General features: G+C 52.3%; 4 protein-coding genes across 4 annotated transcripts; 3 read left to right on the plus strand and 1 right to left on the minus strand.

The window, feature by feature from the left end:
• Positions 1–101: 101 nt before the first annotated feature.
• SIP5 (SNF1-interacting protein) lies at positions 102–2,747 on the plus strand (the record flags this gene model as incomplete). Its single annotated transcript, XM_049383964.1, has 2 exons — positions 102–512; positions 570–2,747. 2 exons carry the CDS (start codon positions 102–104, stop codon positions 2,745–2,747), a joined length of 2,589 nt encoding a protein of 862 aa, XP_049249482.1.
• Positions 2,748–6,499: 3,752 nt separating this feature from the next.
• Positions 6,500–7,750, plus strand: J4E84_001332 (uncharacterized protein; the record flags this gene model as incomplete). The annotated part of the gene is made up of 2 exons (XM_049383965.1): positions 6,500–6,507; positions 6,781–7,750. 2 exons carry the CDS (start codon positions 6,500–6,502, stop codon positions 7,748–7,750), a joined length of 978 nt encoding a protein of 325 aa, XP_049249483.1.
• A 1,615-nt stretch (positions 7,751–9,365) lies between these two features.
• Positions 9,366–12,155, plus strand: J4E84_001333 (uncharacterized protein; the record flags this gene model as incomplete). The annotated part of the gene is made up of 2 exons (XM_049383966.1): positions 9,366–9,920; positions 9,969–12,155. The coding sequence occupies 2 exons, from the start codon at positions 9,366–9,368 to the stop codon at positions 12,153–12,155; spliced, it is 2,742 nt and encodes a 913-aa protein (XP_049249484.1).
• Positions 12,156–16,620: 4,465 nt separating this feature from the next.
• Positions 16,621–18,357, minus strand: J4E84_001334 (uncharacterized protein; the record flags this gene model as incomplete). The annotated part of the gene is made up of 3 exons (XM_049383967.1): positions 16,621–16,913; positions 16,964–17,377; positions 17,904–18,357. 3 exons carry the CDS (start codon positions 18,355–18,357, stop codon positions 16,621–16,623), a joined length of 1,161 nt encoding a protein of 386 aa, XP_049249485.1.
• Between the last annotated feature and the right edge of the window lie 615 nt (positions 18,358–18,972).

Here is an 18,972-nt window from a genome sequence, read left to right on the forward strand (position 1 = left end):
ACTGGCACTTGGGCATCCACGGCCCGCCCTGCTGCGAGCCCGGCGCGATCCGCTTTCACCATCGATAATCCAATTCCTCCATCCATCCTTCCACCCGCACCATGGGCAACTCGCAGGGCAAAGAGGCCACGCCGGAGCGGAGAGGCCACGCCCGCCGCTCCAGCGCCCACCAGCCCACCTCGCCCTCGACTGCCGGGCCCGCCGCATCCACACACGACAGGCCGGGGAACAGTCCCTATGGCAACTCGCGGAGAGACAGAGGCAGCAGACCGGACCTGTCTTTCCTCGGCATCCGCACCGGCGACAATGCCGAGCGCGACCCCGCCCTCGAACCGCGCCGGGAGACAAAGGCGGAGCGCGAGGCCCGCAAGCTGGAGAAGGACCGCATCCTGAGGGCCCAGGAGCGCGAGAGGAGTTTGAAGGAGGAAGGCGTTGACGGAGGATACCTGGTCACGCTCGGGGTATACACGGGACCAGAGGACTTTAGCAAGCCCACGGTGCGGCAGCTACAGGTATGCCTCTATCCGTGATACGAGGGTCAATATGAGAACTGAACTCACACATGATAGATTGAGCGACGACTCGCTCCCTTCTGGCGGGGTCTCGATGACCACGAAGATACTTGGACTGAGCACCAGCTCGTCGAGGTCGTCAACGGCCGCCCGCTGCCCGCCGCAGATGACATCCCTCCCGAAGAGCCGCCCCGAGTCACCACGAACAACCACCTCAGCACGGCATGGAACCCGCGCAGCTCGGAGCCCAGTCTCAACAAGCTCACAGTGCCCATGGGCGCTCGCTCCATGTCTCAAGAGCCAGAGCGCGGAGGTGGCCTCTCCCCGTCGAATCCCACCTTCTCCCTCCCCTCGCCTGGCTCTCCGATCGCGAACAACTCCTCGTCCTCGCCATTCTTCCGTGGCCGCGCCAAAACACTTGCCTCTCTCGCGACCGGTTCCCGCAATGCTTCGCAGTCTGACATGGCCCCGCAAGAACTACACCTCCCCAAAGACCCGTACGTTAATGGCCAACGGGTTGAGGCTTTTCTCTACAAGAATGCCTCCGAGTGCCCCATCTGCTTCATGTACTACCCGCCACATTTGAACAAGACGCGTTGCTGCGATCAGCCCATCTGCTCAGAGTGCTTCGTTCAGATCAAGAGACCCGATCCGCATCCACCAGAGCACCACGGAGAACCAGGCGCTGAGGGTGCGCAATCTGCTGAGCCGGAGGAAGAGGTTCAGCTGGTCTCGGAAGCAGCTGCTTGCCCGTACTGCACACAAACCGAGTTTGGAGTGACCTACGAGCCGCCGCCTTTTAGGAGAGGGCTTGTCTACAATGGGCAGGGTCATAACGGCATGGGTAGCGCGACGTCGGCAATGTCATCCACCTCATCCTTGAATTCGCCTACTGCGGCCGGCCCTGGTAGAAGAAGGGCGACGTCACTGGCAGTCACGGACAAGACTGTGATAACAACCGACATGGTGCGACCCGATTGGGCCAAGAAACTGGCAGACGCGAAATCACACGCTTTGCGAAGGGCTGCCGCGGCCACTGCGCTACACAATGCCGCATACATGATGGGAAACCTTCCACAGGGCGAGAGCCGTTTCGGCCTTGGAAGACGGAGGCGAATTTTCACAACCGACAGCGCTGGTAGCAGTGGACACGGAACACCCAGGCGTGAAGGTGAAAGCTCGTCCGGTCAGCCAGGAAGCTCGGGCGACCTATACCCCAGCCGAATAAGCTCTAGGAGAGGGAACAGGATTGACGACCTCGAGGAGCTTATGATGATGGAAGCAATACGCCTGAGTCTGGCAGCCGAGGAAGACCGCAAGAAGAGGGAAGAGAAGGACGCCGCCAAAGAAGCCAAGAAGGAGGGTAAGAAGAAGGCCAAGGAAATCAAGAAAGTTGCCAAAGCCCAACGGAATATCGGCAGTGGCTTCCACCCCATCGAGATTGATGGCATCGACGAAACGGAAGCGGGCAGCTCTTCGGCGGCTGGGAAAGGAAAGGGAGTCGATCGGTCTGGTGGCGCCGGTGGCTTCAATCCCATGTCAGAACCGACGTCGACTTTGAACACGCCGGCTACCAAGGACGACCCGCAGAAGCATCTTGAAGCCAGTCGCGCACAGATTCAGCGGGAGAAATCCGACACCAGCAATCCGGCTCCTTCTCATCTCGAGCGCAATAAATCCAACGCCTCCTCGTCCTCGTCGTCGTTCGCCGACTCATTCCAAAACTCACTACAACAGCAAGAGAACCAAAACCTCGCACCTGGTTCTTCTTACGTGCCTAGTTCAAACGCATCAGGCATCAGCTTAGCCCAGGGCGACACCGATACTCCTCCACAGGATTCGAATAGCACGGAGCCAATGTTCAACTTCCAAAGCCTTACAAAGGCGATCACCCCCGAAGACGACAACAAGAACGAGAACAAGCCTCAATACATCGAGGACGTGGGCGAGACACATACCGAAGAGAAAGCTACAACTGCGAACGGCAAAGCGCCTGAAGCTCCAACAGCCGCAGAGAGCCAGACCTCAGACCCGCTAGCTGAGAGCACAACGACGCTCAGGCCGAGTGAAGAGACACCAAAGACGCAGGACACCCACTCAAACGACGATGACGAAATTAGCCCCGCGCCGCCCATTCAACTCGTCTCAGACGACCACTCCCCCTCGCACTTCGACCAGAAGCACCTCGGCGAAGTGAGCATGATGCACGAGTTGAACCACCAAGCCACGCAGTGAAACCCTTCTATCACAACATGACCAGTTTCCTTTGTCTCGATCTTCACATCAACATGCATTCGAATCGGTGTTTATCAAATCAACTCAAACAAACGGCGCAAATGGGGGACAAGGGAGTTGAACAATCGCTACAGGATCTTAGTGTCTATTCTGTGTTTCGGTTATCTCGGGTTCCGTGGGTTCATCGGGCGCGTGGGAAGGTCTTTTACTTTTTCTAGTATGAAATTGCTGGGGATCATGCGGATGGACAAGTGAAAGTCCTGTCTGTTGAGCTAGATGTCATGGAAAGAGAATGCATTTTGTCACAAGATCATTTTGAGTGGAGTATGTTTGAGCATGTACTGTATGGAGTGAAACATGTAGTTCGATCGGGGGGTATTCATATCAAATATAAAGAACAAAGCAAAGCTCAACCTAACTCCTTGCACCACGACCTGCGTGTGCAGTTTCCCTTTGTTCCTCCCCTTCCAGCCCACAACATCCTTTCCCGCTGTCCATCCGTCATGCTTCCTTCACACCTTGACTAACTCACGGCCTGTGAGAAACCTAGCCTTTAAAGTGGTTATTACCCTAGTATGCAAGCCGTAAAGCACGAAACGTTGTCTGAGCTTAACAAATACACAATCCCTAGAGCCTTCCCTTCCAAAGCCCTAGAAATTGTGCATTTGTTGAGTTCAGACATCATGTCGTTTTGCTGTGACGAAATGCGTACTAGGGTAACAACAGTTTAATGGCTGGGTCCTTGGGGCAGTTGTGTGTGCCGTTGCGATATGTGGTTGTGAGGCTGATGTTGGGGTGGGGCAGCGATGGGTGGCCAGCTGTCGACGGGAGAGCTGTGTTTAGTTGTGTGGTTGTGTTGGTGTTTCGACGGCGCGATGACTGGTTTGAACGGGAGAAGATGAACTCATGCGCCGTACTCCCAAATCCAATAAACGCCGTTGGTATCATGCCATGCCATGTCCTCGTATAACCCGTAATCCCAAGTCGTGAAGTCGTTATTGTTCCCCTCTCTTATTCATCGTCTCAGTAGACCAACGCTGTAATATCCCGTACACTCAAATGCTGCAACGCGGCGCTACTCTGGCCTCCCAACCTTGTGAAATAAAGCGAGGCCAAATCCATCGTAGTGCGTAGCATAGCTGTGGGCTTGCCAGGGTGGTAAAGATCGAGCAGGGTGAGGGCCCAGCAGGCGATTTGGATGATGAGCAGAGACGCTATGCAGAGGCGGAAGGAGGAGTCTTTGCCCATTGTGTGTTCGTTATTTGGAGGTTTTGTGCGGTGTTGTGGTGACTTCCGTAGTGGCGGGAGCTGGGTAGATAGTGGAATGCGGGGTTCCCAATTTCTTTGTTGTGTATATTCGTGACGGCCGTTCGTTTCGTGATCGTTTATTATCGTGAAGCTCGGATGCTTAATCTTTTTGCCCTAAAACAACAAAGCGAAGAAAATGAAGGGTATCAAATGCGAAGAAGAGCTAAATGTGTGATTTCTGACAATGCGATATTGAAGCCTGTCTTAAGTGTAGCGAACGACGGGGAAAAAAAATAAACGAGGCTGGGTCCCTACTGCTGTTTATTGTTGATCTGTTGACGGCGGGTGGAAAAAGAGTCGGTGTGGTGAGTTGGCATATCGCCTGCATACATGCCAAACCCACTAGGTTAAGAAACCCCAATCTTAGTCTAGGACAAAAATGAAATTGTGGAAAGACCTCGACGATAATGTCAACAAAGAGGAAGAAGAAGCGATAAAAGTGGTCTGTCCATCACGTCTTCCCTACACATGTCACGCGTCGCGCGTTCACAGCACCACTCTCCATGGCCAAACTTCCAAGTCAATGGCAACAACAGCAGGAGACCGTGTCGTGAAAATCGTCCGTGAATGTCGGTGTGTTGCCGTGCGTGATCTGCTCGGTTGAAGATAGCTCACTTCCTTCCCATCGGGCCTCCTGTCAACATGCAAGAACCCCACAGAAACTAGTCCTGTCGCGGTTTAGACCAACGAGAGACAGGTGCATGTGAGCCGTCCGCAGCCTCGCTGGCAACAATACGCGTGGGGCTCTAAGACCCTTTGCGCAAGGTTGTGCGCGGGCTGCGGGTGTTTATCCGAGTTGCGAGGGATGGTTGGGTGTGGGTTGGTGGTCGGTGGGTAGGTGGTAGGTGTTGAGGGTTTGTGGGCGGAGCGGAGGTTTGTAGGCGCGCGTATGTGCAGTGTCTTTTTTTCTTTGCTGGGGTCCTCGGATTGTTTTGCGGAACTTGCGGACTTTCACATGCGAAGATCGTGCAGGGCGTTAGGTAGTCGCGCATCGCACTTGGAGAAATGCGCCTCTCCCGCCTTTCGATTCTTTTTCTGGATGTCATCTTTGCTGGTGGAACACTTTCGTTGTTGCCTTGGCGGCGTGGTTGCCCGGCCGCGTAAGTAGTGCTGTCCTACCTGCATCAGCATCGTGCCATCAACAATATCGGCCCGCGAGGTGATATAGCCAGGCAACATTCTACCGAACCGTCGGCGTCGTAACATACAATCTAGGGACGATGAAGAGGTCAAGCCTTAACAAGGCATACTGGAGGAACAACAAGATTTAACCACTCGAGCGAATTGCACACCAGCACCGAGTTCGGTAAACAACCCAACCCATCACACCTGCGCGCGGTAGCTATTTACAGTACAAGCAAACGATACGGGTATTACATGCGAAGCTTTCTGCAAGGAACCGTGCTCGAGGCTTAGCTGGATGACACAAACTTCACCACCTGGGCATGTTCCCACTATCCGCGTTTGGTCGTATCCGCGCGCTTGATCGCCGAGGATACCTAGCAGAGTGAACCTGAGTTCATGCCATGACGACGACCACGCAGTCTATATTCCTCCTTTCATCCATTGTAGTCCTGGCATCTGCTTCCGGACGAAGCATATCCGCGGTCGTGTAACCGAACGGGACCTCAGTTCGAGGCACCTGCAATAGAGAGCCCTATGCGTCTGCAATAGAGAGTGCCGCGCGTCGTGAGCCCTCCTGCCCTTCGTCAAGGCGGTATCTCATCGTATGAGTAGATGTGTAGATGTGAAGGCTTACGAATGATCTCACGGGGCGTACGTGATGGTGATAGCGCTTGGTCCCAAACTGACGGTTCATTGTCCCAAAGCGGTAATAGGGAAGTGCTAATCTGGTTCGCGATGATGTGGTTTGGTGGAGGAGGTAGATGCGAAAGTAAGTGCCTTGCGAAAAGCCTTAGACGCAAGGGTCGTGCTGTGCGATGCTCTTCCGTCTACGCACGATCAGGCAGATGTATTTGGATGGTGTTGAGTCGGGGCGGAGTGAAGGGCGAGGTGTATATGAAAGAGTGTGTGTTCGGGGTGAAGATACAATGCCAGAGCGTAGGACAACGAGATTGGAGCGAAAGAGTGACTGACAGCAAAGGTGAGTGAAAAAACAAGGTTCTCAATTCTTCTCATCATCAAACTAGTGACTTCCAGATGAGGTGAGACCCTATCGTGGTTTACCTTGTTTGATTAGCGCTGGTTTGGCTGGTGCAACTCTACACTGTACTTGTTTGCGCATCGCACGGGTGCTACCCCCAAGCCAAGCCTATACATCAACTTGGTTATACGGTCTCACAAGTATCTTCCTCTTCCGTGTCGTGTCTGACCACTGCGCAGTCATTTTATGTCGACAGCAGACATTGCAATAGAACTACAGCCTTTCCGCACAGACATGTCTCGCGGAGATACTACTACTCGGACGTATCGCGATGATGAAAATGACGCGGTCAGTCGAATGTCTAGTCCGATGAGTCTGGAGGAGCTAGAGCTTCAGCGGCAAGTACATCGACGCACTGCATCGCAGCACTGGTGGAAGAGATTGAACTGGTGCGGGTTGTTATCGCGTCGACCTGGTGAAACCGAAGCCCGCCGAAAGCAACGGAGAAGACGTTGTGTTCTTTGGTTCGGGATTATTGCTGTTATCTTGACCATCTTCGGTGCTATCGCTGGAGGGTAAGGAGATCCGATCAAGGTGCGAAGTGAGGCTAACATACACCAGTGTTTATATCACCTTTGTCTCCATACTGGTGAAGCGACTCGCCCCTTCCCCCAAGAACAGTGGCCTTCAGCACATCGTCGATACCTGGCAAGAGCCGCAAGCAGCTAAGGCATTCCATTTCGACTGGAGAGATGACTTCAGCCGTGACATCGTACCCAAGAGCTGCCACTCCCACAATGATTACTGGCGCTCTGTTCCTATCTATGCTGCCCTCGCGGCGGGATGTACTAGTATTGAAGCAGACATCTGGTTGACAGAAGATGGCGAACTGCGAGTCAGTCATTCTTGGGAGTCCACAACCAGCGATCGAACTCTGAAGAGCTTATACATCGACCCACTTGTGAACATCCTCGAACAGCGAAACGCAACAACAGCCTCAGAGCCAGACAAAAAGACCGGCGTCTTCGACATGAAGCCAAGCGCAACCACCGTCCTACTCGTTGACTTCAAATCCGACCCGGCAGCAACATGGCCAGTCCTCCTCTCGCAACTCGCTCCCCTTCGCTCCAAAGACTGGTTAACATACTACGACGGCTCGGTGCTCCACACAGGCCCCCTCACCATTGTGGGCACTGGAAACGCCCCCTTCGATCTCATTCAGTCCATGGCAAATCGGTACATCTTCTTCGACGCACCGCTGCTCTCTGTCTCGGACAACCAATACAATACCACAAACTCTTACTACGCATCCGCCGCCCTCAGCGACGCAGTAGGCAAGCTGTGGTTCGCAAGTATGTCGTCAAAACAGGTTGGAACAGTCAAGCAACAGGTCGAGGCAGCGGAGGCGAAAGGGTTAAAGAGTAGGTACTGGGGTACTCCGAGCTGGCCGATCGGGAAAAGGGATGAAACTTGGGAGACGTTGATGGGGCTGGGTGTCGGGATGTTGAATGTAGATGATCTGGTCAGTGCGACGATGTGGAATTGGGGTTTTTGTGTTGTGGCTGGTATTGCACTATGTGGGAATAGTTAGATAGACTCTCGTTGTGGGACCACTTGAATCATTGATGCGACTCATAAATGGGTCCGTGTATAGTTTGGAGATCTTTGAAGAGCATCCGGGTGCTTGTGCAATGCTGTGTTCAGTGCTGTTATGGTGATCAGCACAACGTCATGGCGGTGTTGATCGATGGCTGAAACTCGTGGATGTCGCACCCGCGAAATCGACGTCATCGTGAAGGTCCCCCTTCGTCGTATCGATCGTGAAGGTAAACACAAACTCTGGAGCCCTAGCATGTTAGCATCAGCGACGGTTCTGTTTGGACCCTGGCTGTGGGGACATCTAGTGGTTGATCATAAGAAGCTTCGCCGCGGATCCGCAACAGCTAAGAATAGCCCCATTCCGTCTCGCGTTTGCCGGACAGCTGTCACTATCGCAGCAGACGCGCTGGTACGAATTCCATCATCGTCGTCGACTCCTGAAAAGAAAGGCTCATTTCACCGCCACAGGGTTCGCAGCCATTCAACGGCCAAATGTGCCTGACATGCGTGATGCGTGTGGCTGAAACATTCCTGGGCAGGCACGATGCAAGCCTCAACAGGGGGGAATGGATTACGTGGACAGTTTCTCGATTTGGGGTATCTCCACCAGGATTCTCGGAAATAGGCGAGCTGTGGACCTATGGTAGACATGCGACATCGTCTTTGGGGTTTCCGCGGCCTGGCCGCCCTGCAACAAAGGGATTAGTTGCTTTTTCGTCGGCTGAACTCTGGACGGTGTGGTCCGAATGTTCGGCCGGCGATGGTGAACTCGATCGCGATTGTACGAGCTGGACACAATTTTCCTCTCTGCTGGGCGTATCGATACGCGTGTACCTGCATCTGCACCGGGTATTTTGGCCAGAACCACTGAGAACCGATCAACGTCAGGGATGGCCGATCGGGTGAATCATGCTCATCGCTGCATGAGGCTCAACCAAAACCACATCCTCCCCAACGACGATACACAAGTCGCTGCTCAACGGCCTGTCCGATGTGTGCAGAACAACGGTAATTAGAGCATGGCCTGGCAGTTTTATGTGCAGCCAGCGGTGACGATGTTTCCCCTCGGTGATTCGCTGTGGCGAGTAGCTAGCGGTTTCAGTGGCATGTGGCTTTTCCCGCTACCCCCTCCCTGCATACAGCTAGCATGGTCTGGGGACCGGCGCGCGGCGTTGTTCGTCAAAGTAACTCCTTGCACTGCTACTTTTCTTCACTCGCTCTCCCACCCTGCCCTTTCTGCTATTGTGTCCCGAGAGCCTCTTCGCTCGTTCCTCTATCTCATTGTTTCCTTACCTTGCACAGAGAACCGACGGCAGGCCTTCGTTCAATCGCTGTCGTTACACGTCTCTATTGTACTACTCGTTCAAACGGCTCTCAAAAAGGAAGTGCTCGACGCACACTCTTCCGCCAGCTTCGTTTTGGCAAAACACTCCGGGATCTGCATTCCCTTTCACCATACCCACAATACCCCGCCTGCGCGTTCGCAGTGACGAATCGGCTCCCACGACCAACTACTAGATTTCCTTTACATGACAAGCAAACGAGCCTCCTCTCAGAGGTCCTTTCGACTCTCCAACCACGGTTTCCAGCCTCTCGACAACGGAAACATGGAGAACCGCGGCGATATCCCCCTCCAGACTGTCGTCAGTCACACCCCCACGCAATCGTCGCCTACGTCCGGCAATGAGAAGTCGGAGAAGTCACACATGTTCTCGCGGGGACGCAGGAAGGTGGCTCTCGCGCCAGTGGACTCCAGGACAGGAGCGCCATTGCCTCCCCGGCCCCATGAAGAGAAGACGGCTCTCAATCGCATGGGCAGGATTTACACCAAGATCCTGAACTGGAGCATCGTCACGCGCTACATGATCTACGTCGCTCCTGTTGCGCTGCTACTAGCCATTCCCATCATTCTCTCGCAAACCGGCACAATCACAGGTTCAATCGGCGGCACAGGCCAGAAGAAGTTCTGGATCTGGATCGAGATCATCTGGCTTAGTTTCTGGGTCATGAAGATTGTGGCACACTTCCTCCCCAACATCTTCGAATTTCTCATCGGTGTGGTTAGCCCTGGTGTCAAGAAATATGCGCTGCTCTTGAGAGCTCTCGAGAAGCCTCTGTCCTTCGTCTTCTGGATGATTGTTAACCAGGCTACGTTCCCTGCAGTAAGTTCAGACATTTCTATTGAACGAACAGCCACTAATTCCATCTAGCTTATCCGACCTGTTGCTGGTAGAACTGGCGAGAACTATCCAGGATGGATAGGCACGATGCAGTCGGTTCTGCTAGCCCTCCTCGTCTGCACCATCATAATCCTCGCCGAACGTGTCCTGATCCAGCTCATCAGTATCAGCTACCACCGCAAGCAGTTTGATGACAAGATCAAGGAATCGAAGCGTAACATCTACCTCCTCGGTATCCTCTACGACACTTCGCGCGCGCTTTTCCCCGCCTACTGCAACGAGTTCGCCGAGGAAGATTACATCATTCAGGACACAATTTTGGATCTCGGATTTGGCAGCAAGGGCAAGGGCACGGCTAAGCATGGTCGCTCAGGCAGTCGCACTCCCATGCGTCTCATCCAAGAAGTTGGCCGCGATGCTGGTCGCATTGGTGATAAGATCACATCCGTCTTTGGTACCATCGCTTCTGAGATTACCGGCAAGAAGGTCTTCGACCCCAACTCTGCTCACTCCGTTGTCTTGACTGCTTTGGAGAGGAACAAGAGTGCCGAAGCTCTGGCTAGGCGTATCTGGATGTCTATGGTCGTCGAAGGGAAGAACGAGCTGTACCTGGAGGATCTTGTCGAGGTCATGGGCCCTGGTCGCCAGGAAGAGGCGGAAGAGTGCTTCGCTGCAATCGACCGCGACGGAAATGGCGACATCAGTTTGGAAGAGATGATCTTGACTGTGACTGATTACGCCAGACAGCGCAAGTCTATCAACTCCAGTATGCACGATGTCGACCAAGCTATCAACGCCCTCGACGGTCTTATCATGACCATCGCTGTCATTGTCTGCATCTTCGTCTTCGTCGCTTTTCTCGCCCCGGCTTTCCGCACCACTCTCGCTACATCCGCGACCGCTCTCCTATCGCTTTCTTTCGTATTCGCGACGACCGCCCAGGAAGTCCTCGGTTCCTGCATCTTCCTCTTCGTCAAGCACCCGTACGATATCGGCGACCGTGTCGACATCACCACCGAACAGCTCACTGTAGAACACATTGCCCTGCTCTACACAGTTTTCAAGCGCGTCACCAACGGAAAGACTGTCCAGATACCCAACATTGTCCTGAACTCGCTGTGGGTGGAGAACATCACACGAAGCAAGGCCATGCGAGAACAAGTTTCGGTGTTCTGCGACTTCGGCACCTCATTCGAGGACATCAATCTGCTCAAGATGGAAATGATGAGCTTCGTTCGCGATCCGGCCAACGCCCGCGAGTTCCACTCTGATATCGATATCGAGGTTGTCAGCATCGCCGAGATGAACAAGCTCGAGCTTCGTGTCGAGATCCGCCACAAGAGCAACTGGTCCAACGAGTCTCTCCGCGCGTCTCGGCGATCCAAATTCATGTGCGCGCTCGTCGTCGCTTTGCGCAAGGTCCCGATTAACGGTCCGGCTGGAGGCGATGCTGCTCTGGGCTCGCAAGATAAGCCTACATGGTCTGTCGCAGTCCCACCCGCCGAGGCTGTCGCAGCGTACGAGAAATACAAGGCCAGCGCCGATGCCGGCCGTCTCCACCCACTCAACCCCAAGGAAGAGGACACCGGTAGGACTTCTGGCACTGACTACTTGGGCGTCGGTACGGAAGGCAATGCGATCAGCGCGCTCAACAACAGGAAGCCTGGCCTAGACACCATCCGTGACGATACCTGGGAAGCTCGCGGCGACGACTCCAGCACCATTGGCCGTCCCAGCACAGACCAAAGACCTGATCTCGATGAAGTCCGCGGTCTCCTACGCAAGGCCAGTTCCGTTGGAAAGCGAAAGGGCGGAAGTACACTCTCGCCATTCGGCAGCCGCGTCTCTGTCGACACACCACGCCAGAACCCGCCTCCCCCTCTACCACTCCACGTAGTGCCCTCCGGCGGCCAAAGCACATATGCGCCCCCGCCGGGCGGTCCCCTACCTCCGCCATCAATGCCTCGCAGCACTGCGCCCGGATCGCCTAGCTCTATTTCCACGGGACAGGTAGAGGAGTACTCATACCAGACTATGGTTCCACCGCCTCGCTCGCGCAGCCGACCCCGCGCACCACAAGTAGAAGAGGATGAGGGCGAGAGGCGATGGGATATCAATGCGAACGCGCCACAACGCGCCCCGTCGAATAATAACCCGTATAGGAGTTCGGGGTCGCCGCAGCAGGGCGGGTTTCAGCAGCAGTTTAAGAGGGAGTAGAACTCCCGTATAAGCTAGGGTCGTGAGCATGATGTATCACAATCATGAAAATTGATCGGGTGATGGCTTTAACATTCTTGTAATGTCTTTTTCTTTATATCTATTTTAGATGGAAATCTTAGCATGGTATTGGTGGTGGTGATGGTGTCTTGAAGACGCTGGCCTCACTGTGGCGTTTTACATTGCTTGGTAGTGTTGGTTCATGAGATGGGCTGAATATCAACTACTATATTTTACTACTTCATCCTATCTCACGTCCCGCATTGGTGTGTTTGTCATGTGAGCAACTATCGCTGGTCGAGACTGTGGAGCTGCGGAGTTGCGCACGTGAGTTGACACTGGCTCTACGGGTATATAAACCCGTCCCCTGGGTTCTGGACCTGACTTCTTCATTCTACACTTCCTCCTCTTTTTTTCTCAAAAGACTGATCATCCTGGGACATGGAGAAGACCTTTCTTTCCAAAAAAAAAAAACTGCATCGCCAATATATGTGAGAGGCCGCTCACTCGAAAACAAAACACCGATCGGAAAGAACATCCAAAATCTTACCACAAGCAACCTAAGTCGGCTCCTGCTCTGCCACTGCGCCTTTATCCAAAACAAGATTGTAGATCTGCCATGAGAGGCTGCGCGACCCAGAAAACTTCAATATCATCAGTGATGGACTGAGAGCCTGTCATTCTTGCTGGATATCAAAACCAAAACTTGGAGTACTTCGTCAAATGTCCAATTCCGCTGTACGAGTATGCTTATAATGAAAAGCACATTGACATTATGGCATGAGAGGGGCCGAGAAGACCAAAAACAAAGTAAAACCGAGACATGGAGAGAGAGAAGCGGCGTTCCAATTCACGACAAAGAAACCAGATCCTGAAAGCCAATCATGCAAGATTGATGTTTCCGCGTTCTCTCTGCCTCTTCCAGAAAGCTATGATCGATCTGGATATGGTTCGAAAGGGCAAGTATAAAGTCGTCTATTCTCGCTGTGGGAGTTGTCTCTTCATTCCACAACTTCCTGTTTTATTTACCAAAACCATGCGGGTGTCCGACCATGGAGTAGACTCCTCTTCCGAAAGATTCACCGAGCTTATGGCATGATCTGCTGTCCAGAAGAAGACCTGGGTTTATGGACTTCAAAAGCATCGTGTCAAGCGATGATGTCTCTCCCTGGCTTCCTCGTCGCTCTTTACCAAATAATCAACACTGCGGTCGTATGAAGAGTCTGTGGTTCTGAATTAACAGGAAGCACCTGACATGCAGAGAGCTGGTCTCTTCTCTCAAAACGTAAAATTTGGCGACCATGTCCCGCGTCTCCTCCTCCTCGTTCTCAAAATCCAAAGCCGGAATGCGTTATGGCTCTCTGAGCATATAAATACTTCTCATTCACGCCTGAGGACTTCTATCCTTTACTCCACACCTTCTTGTGGTGTTTTCCAAAACCTTTTTTGGACGCACCGATGTCTTGGGTGCCTTCTCCAAAACCTTGATTGGGAGTTATGATGGCGCGTTCGCCTAAAACACGCAGACAAGTGGCCTATGTCAAAAAGTGTTGTCCCAACCTCGTTATGGCTGTCTCTGCCCTCCCCTCTGCCATATACAAAACTCATCCACATCTTCGGCATGGAGAGGCTGTGAGCTGGAAACAAACTGCCACTTTCCATATGCGCTGGCACCTGTGCTTCGCTCAAAGATTTCAGCATTATTCTCATGGTGTGGAGTCCTTCTTCCCACAATCAAGAACAGAGCTGGGTCATCGATGGCTCTCGCAGCATATAAAGCCTCTTACTTCTCGCCGGTCTTCCTGATTTCTTCTTACCAATATCACAGTTGCTGTGTTACCCAAAATCGTCTAGACACCGCCGAATGTCTGCGGCTGGTGCTGCTTCCAAAAAGAACTATGGACCGCTCCATGTGGGAGATCGGCTTTCCCGAAAATTCTCGTCTTGAAGTCTGATGTGTGGGGACAAGCGGTGGTCGCCCAAACACATGCACTGGCCTCTTCCTACTTCGAATATCGCTTAATCTGTCTTTTACGGGTTGCACTGGCCTTTCTGAAAAGGTATCCCTCTAATGCCATGTTGGGAGAGGATTAAGTGTGTATACGGATCTACCAAGGCTGCGGAAATTCTTTGGCGAGGCCTCGATGAGCAAAGATTGGGTGCATGGTCCCCCGATCAGGGTATATAAACTCCCTCTTCGCCTGGTTTCTTTCTCTCTTATGCTACTTTCTATCTCTAGTTATCTAAAACTTACAAAGAAAGAGTACATGAGATTCCTTTCTCTCAACAACTCCGCCTTTATTGGCATTTGGAGAGATCCCATGCTTCCAAAGATACCCGTCCGCTTCCTCATGAGCCTTTTGCGTTCAAAAAAGTCACGCACTAGCCACCCATGTGTGGAGACGTCTGCTGGTCTTCCGAAACACCATCACACGTCTCCCATACCAAACTCTGGGGAAGAGGTTGAAGTATAAAATCTGCCTCTGCTTCCTCTCCTTCTCCTACACAAACTTTCGCCTATCTCTCCAAAACGAAATGGCGTTCTATATATGTGAGTCTGCTCTCCAAAAACTCGACTAGAGACACTATATATAAAGATCTTCAGGTCGCTAGAAAATACTAAATGCTAGGTTTAATAGGTACTAGCATTTGAAAAACAAGATAGCATCCTTCTATGTGCGGAGACGTCTGGTGTGTCTCCTTAGCACGGAGCTTTGGAAGGATGAGAGGACGTGAAAAATGCCCAGGCCGAGATATAAACCCCAACTCGCCAGCTCTTTCTGTCTCTCTCTTTCTACCAAAGCCTTGCCTTCTTTTTCCAAAACATGTTTCTCTGGTGGCTATGCGCGTTCCTTTTCTGAATGACGAAAGTTCCACACCTATGACAAGAGACTGTCTGGCCTCCAAAAATATTGGGGCAACTTGCCCATGGCCATCTGCTACGAAAAGTATCGAAGAAAAGATCACATGTGGAAAGCTCGGAGCGTACATCATCCAGACCCCAGAAAAAAGCCTGGCTTGCGATACAAAGTCTACATCCGCCTGCTCTCCATTCTTCCTCTCTATCTTCCTCACACTTCGGCTTTCTTCTCCAAAAGAACTGAGAGAACATAGTGATGAGAGTACCTTTTTCAAAACTTATGAGTAAAGATGGTATGAGTGAAGGACCTCTGGTCACTGAAAACAACCATGTATACCTCGAATGGTTGCATACCCCCAAATGCAAGCACACAGGCTGCACATGTGTGCAGACTCCGTTCCGCATTCCAAATGCCGACGTTCGCGTCGCATGCTGGAATTGAACTGATCGTGGAACCGTGAGATGCTCTGTTTCTGCGCTGCGATTAGAAAGAGTATGTGTGTATCGGCGCAACCTTCAAAAAAGATTTCAGGCTCAGATTATGTCACAAAAACCACTTATTCGCTAAGCTACTCAACAGTTTGAAATAAAGTAGCTGCATGGGCATGTAAGAGCCGCTGGCTACTTTGCAACATGTATAAATATCTCTCCTCTGGCTCTCAGCTTCTTTCCTCATACATTCTTCACTTGTTTCTAAAACACCAAAAAGGGTAAGCCCCATTCTTATGACTGAGTCCAGTCTTCCAAACTATACAACGAACATTACATGTTGCGGACTTCCGGTGCTGAAAATTTCCTGGCGACCAGGGCATGTGCTTTCCTCGAGACGTCGACAACGTAGCACTTGATCGAAAAGATGGCCCTTATCGTTCGATGGGTTTGCCTGAGAGATGATTTTCGAAATCGACTCAAAGATGTTGGGAAACCTTTGATGATTCCGAAAGCCGCGGCATCTCGGAATACTGTCATTTCGAGACGCTGCAGCAATGAGAGCTTCAGTATCCATTATTCAGTACCAAAGTCCAGCTCTCATCTTTCGAAATACAAAGCGGAGGCATCTATGTGCTGCTCTCGCGCAAGCATGCCGTGCAATCGATATCTGCGGTCACCTTCTCCAATGGCAATCGCTTAATCGATGCGAACATCATTTACCGAGACCGCTCGCATTTAGAACAGGTAATGGAAGCTTTCCAGAGACGTTGTAATACCAAAGGTCACTTGAGCAGCAGTGAAAGCGCCGCCGAATGTGATGGTCATGACTTCAGTTCCTATCGAGGTGCTTTCTATGGAGATCAGTGTCAACTATGCCGCCGATACCTAATTGTAGCTATCATTAACTACTTCTTCTTGACTAAAAGCTCTGTATCTTTGCTCGTATGCGCCAGGACGCGGTAAGAGGATATGCATGAAGTGCGCACTCGAAAACAGCATGTCAACGAGTAGGGGCGAGGAAATGCGCTCGGGCTTATTGGTAGCCGGCCAATACATACCATTGACATGTCAAAGTCCCACGCCAGGCCTCGTTTTTACTTCTGCGTTTCGGGTGGCCAGTTGTGTTGGTTTTCACAAGTCATAGCCCATCCCACCTATCACATCCAGTCCGACCTACTGGGCTATCAAAGCCTCTATCAACATGCCCTTTTTCGCCTGTAGTACTCGCTGTGAGACTTTACCAAGCTCTTTCCTCAAAGATGCTACTGAATCTACCCGTACGCCTTCCATCCACTGATTTGGATCCTGCGTCGAGGCCTTCGAACTCTGGCTTCCAGCAGCTGCTTCTGCGAGTGCTGCATAGTTTGGAGATGGCCTGAATGAGATATTCATCTCTTCATCGGTCGCTCTCTGATTCAATCCATCAGGATACACCAAGGCGGTTGAGTTCTTGGGAGCCTTGAAGCCTATTAAGAATGTCAGCGCACGTATAGCAAGTGTTTGATAGCAGACCTACCACCATTGTTGAGTACGATTGTGAGGATGGGAATTTTGTACTTGGAGGCGACCCACAACGCGCTCGAAGGTGCCGCGCACATGAAGCTACCATCTCCAACAACCTGGCAAATGAGCGTCGGCTTATGCGTACTATCCGTAGTGACGGCCGCGTCGTCTGTGGCCATCTTGACACCTAGTGCTGCGCCATTACTCCAGCCAATACCAGTTGCACCGCAATTGATCCAACTGCCAGGTCTATCGGCCTGAATCTGATCAGAGAGAAGCTGCCCGCATGTCACAGCCTCGATCACGAATACCGTTGTGTCCGGAAGAGTTTGCTTAAGAAGATGGCCAATGTTGCTCGCGTCAAGAGATTGCTCGTCGCCCAAGTGACATCGTGCCGCAATTTCAACGAGTTTCTGTTCATGGCTATCTGCAAGAACTTTTTTGCGCTCCAGAAATGAAGACTGTTGAAGCGTCCCACTTAAGGGAGATATCGTGATGTGAGAAACAATTTGCTTCAATGCAGTATAACATTCAGCTCTCCATCGTCCATGCGCTGGGAAGAAAGAAACTGGAATGCGTTCGTTCAGAGGATCGATGTCGATCTGGTATATGCGCGTGCCTCTCGGTGGCGGATTTACTGACGGAATCCAAGGGACGTCGCAATCGAGGAGTAAGATCATGTCGGCATCGCGTGTGCATTCATCGGTGCTAAGACGGAAGCCTTGCGAAGCCGGGTGTGAGAAAGGGAAGCAGAGGTCGCTGCCTCCAGTGTCATGCACTCGCAAGCCAGGGATGAGATCTGCGAGAGCGACCAGTTGTTCGGGACAACGCCTGTCTCTTCCTGAGTATCCTGTGATTACCAGTGGGCGCTTGCTCCCGACCAAGGCCTGTGCTACCTAAAGAGTAAACACATCATGTAAGTAAGATGTCATGTAAGCGCATAGATGTAGAACTTGCCTCTTCAACCGCATCAGCTGGCAGAGCACTGGGACCGACGGCTTTCCATTGTTCCTGGTCCAACCGGTAAGGCTCCTCAATTACCTCCGCAAGTGTTTCTCGTGCGCTTGCAACATAGACTGGTCCTTTAGGTCCACTGTTTGCAAACTGCAGCGCACGTGCAACGGTCTGCTTGACGTTGAGACCTGTCCGGATCTCGCCAGTATATCTGCAATATTGGCGAACAATAGCTTTCTGGTCAGGCGCTTCCTGCAGCCAGTGCATATATTCTGTCCGTGACCCCGTCATCTCCCCAGCCTCAGTATAGGGACACATTCCGGCGAAGATGAACACAGGCGCCCGCCCGACGCTTGCATTGTGTAGGCCCTGGCCAAGCGCTTGCGTGCCCACGTCGACATGGACTACGACAGCTTGCGCCCGACCGGATACCCTCGCGTAGCCATCTGCCATGGATATAGCTGTTATCTCCGATGGACAGGTTATGAACCGAGGCCATTTATCTGGCCGCTCTCTCTTACCCTTGACGATGGCTTCGATGATGGACGGATGGTCTGAGCCCACATTGACGAAGCAGACGCTGATGCCGGCCTGGAGCAACTGTTAGTGGCCATGATGTTTTTAAGTGGCGTATGACCGTGTGGTAGTAATATGACCTCACCTCCCATAAAGCCTCGAAGAGCGCGAAAGCCGTGGTGTACCTGCAATGCTGTCAGTGAAATACTTGAAATGTTACTTTAGGCCGGCGAACGAAGATGTTGGTGGCGATGGACTAGGTATGACGCTTGGAGGAAAACTGGTGTGGTATTGGCGAAAAGGAATGCTGATTGTGATTGCCGGTCGCTCAGTTCGCAACGCGAGTGCGTGTAGCGAGGGCCGGCGCGACGATATGCGTACATCTCGGGGATGCTGATACGACGGGGTGTTGGACAACGTCGACAGGCGCCTACGCGATGCAAAGAAGCTCGCGCGCTTGCTCGCAGCAACATCAAACACGTGTATGCGCATGTTGACAGATCCGAAGGTGTGTTGTGGGTGTTCAGACGCGTGGGGCAGGATACAGATCTG

The sequence above is a fragment of the Alternaria hordeiaustralica genome, assembly GCF_023758085.1.
Source record: "Alternaria hordeiaustralica strain BMP 2776 chromosome Unknown scaffold_1, whole genome shotgun sequence".
Classification (NCBI taxonomy): Eukaryota; Fungi; Ascomycota; class Dothideomycetes; order Pleosporales; family Pleosporaceae; genus Alternaria; species Alternaria hordeiaustralica.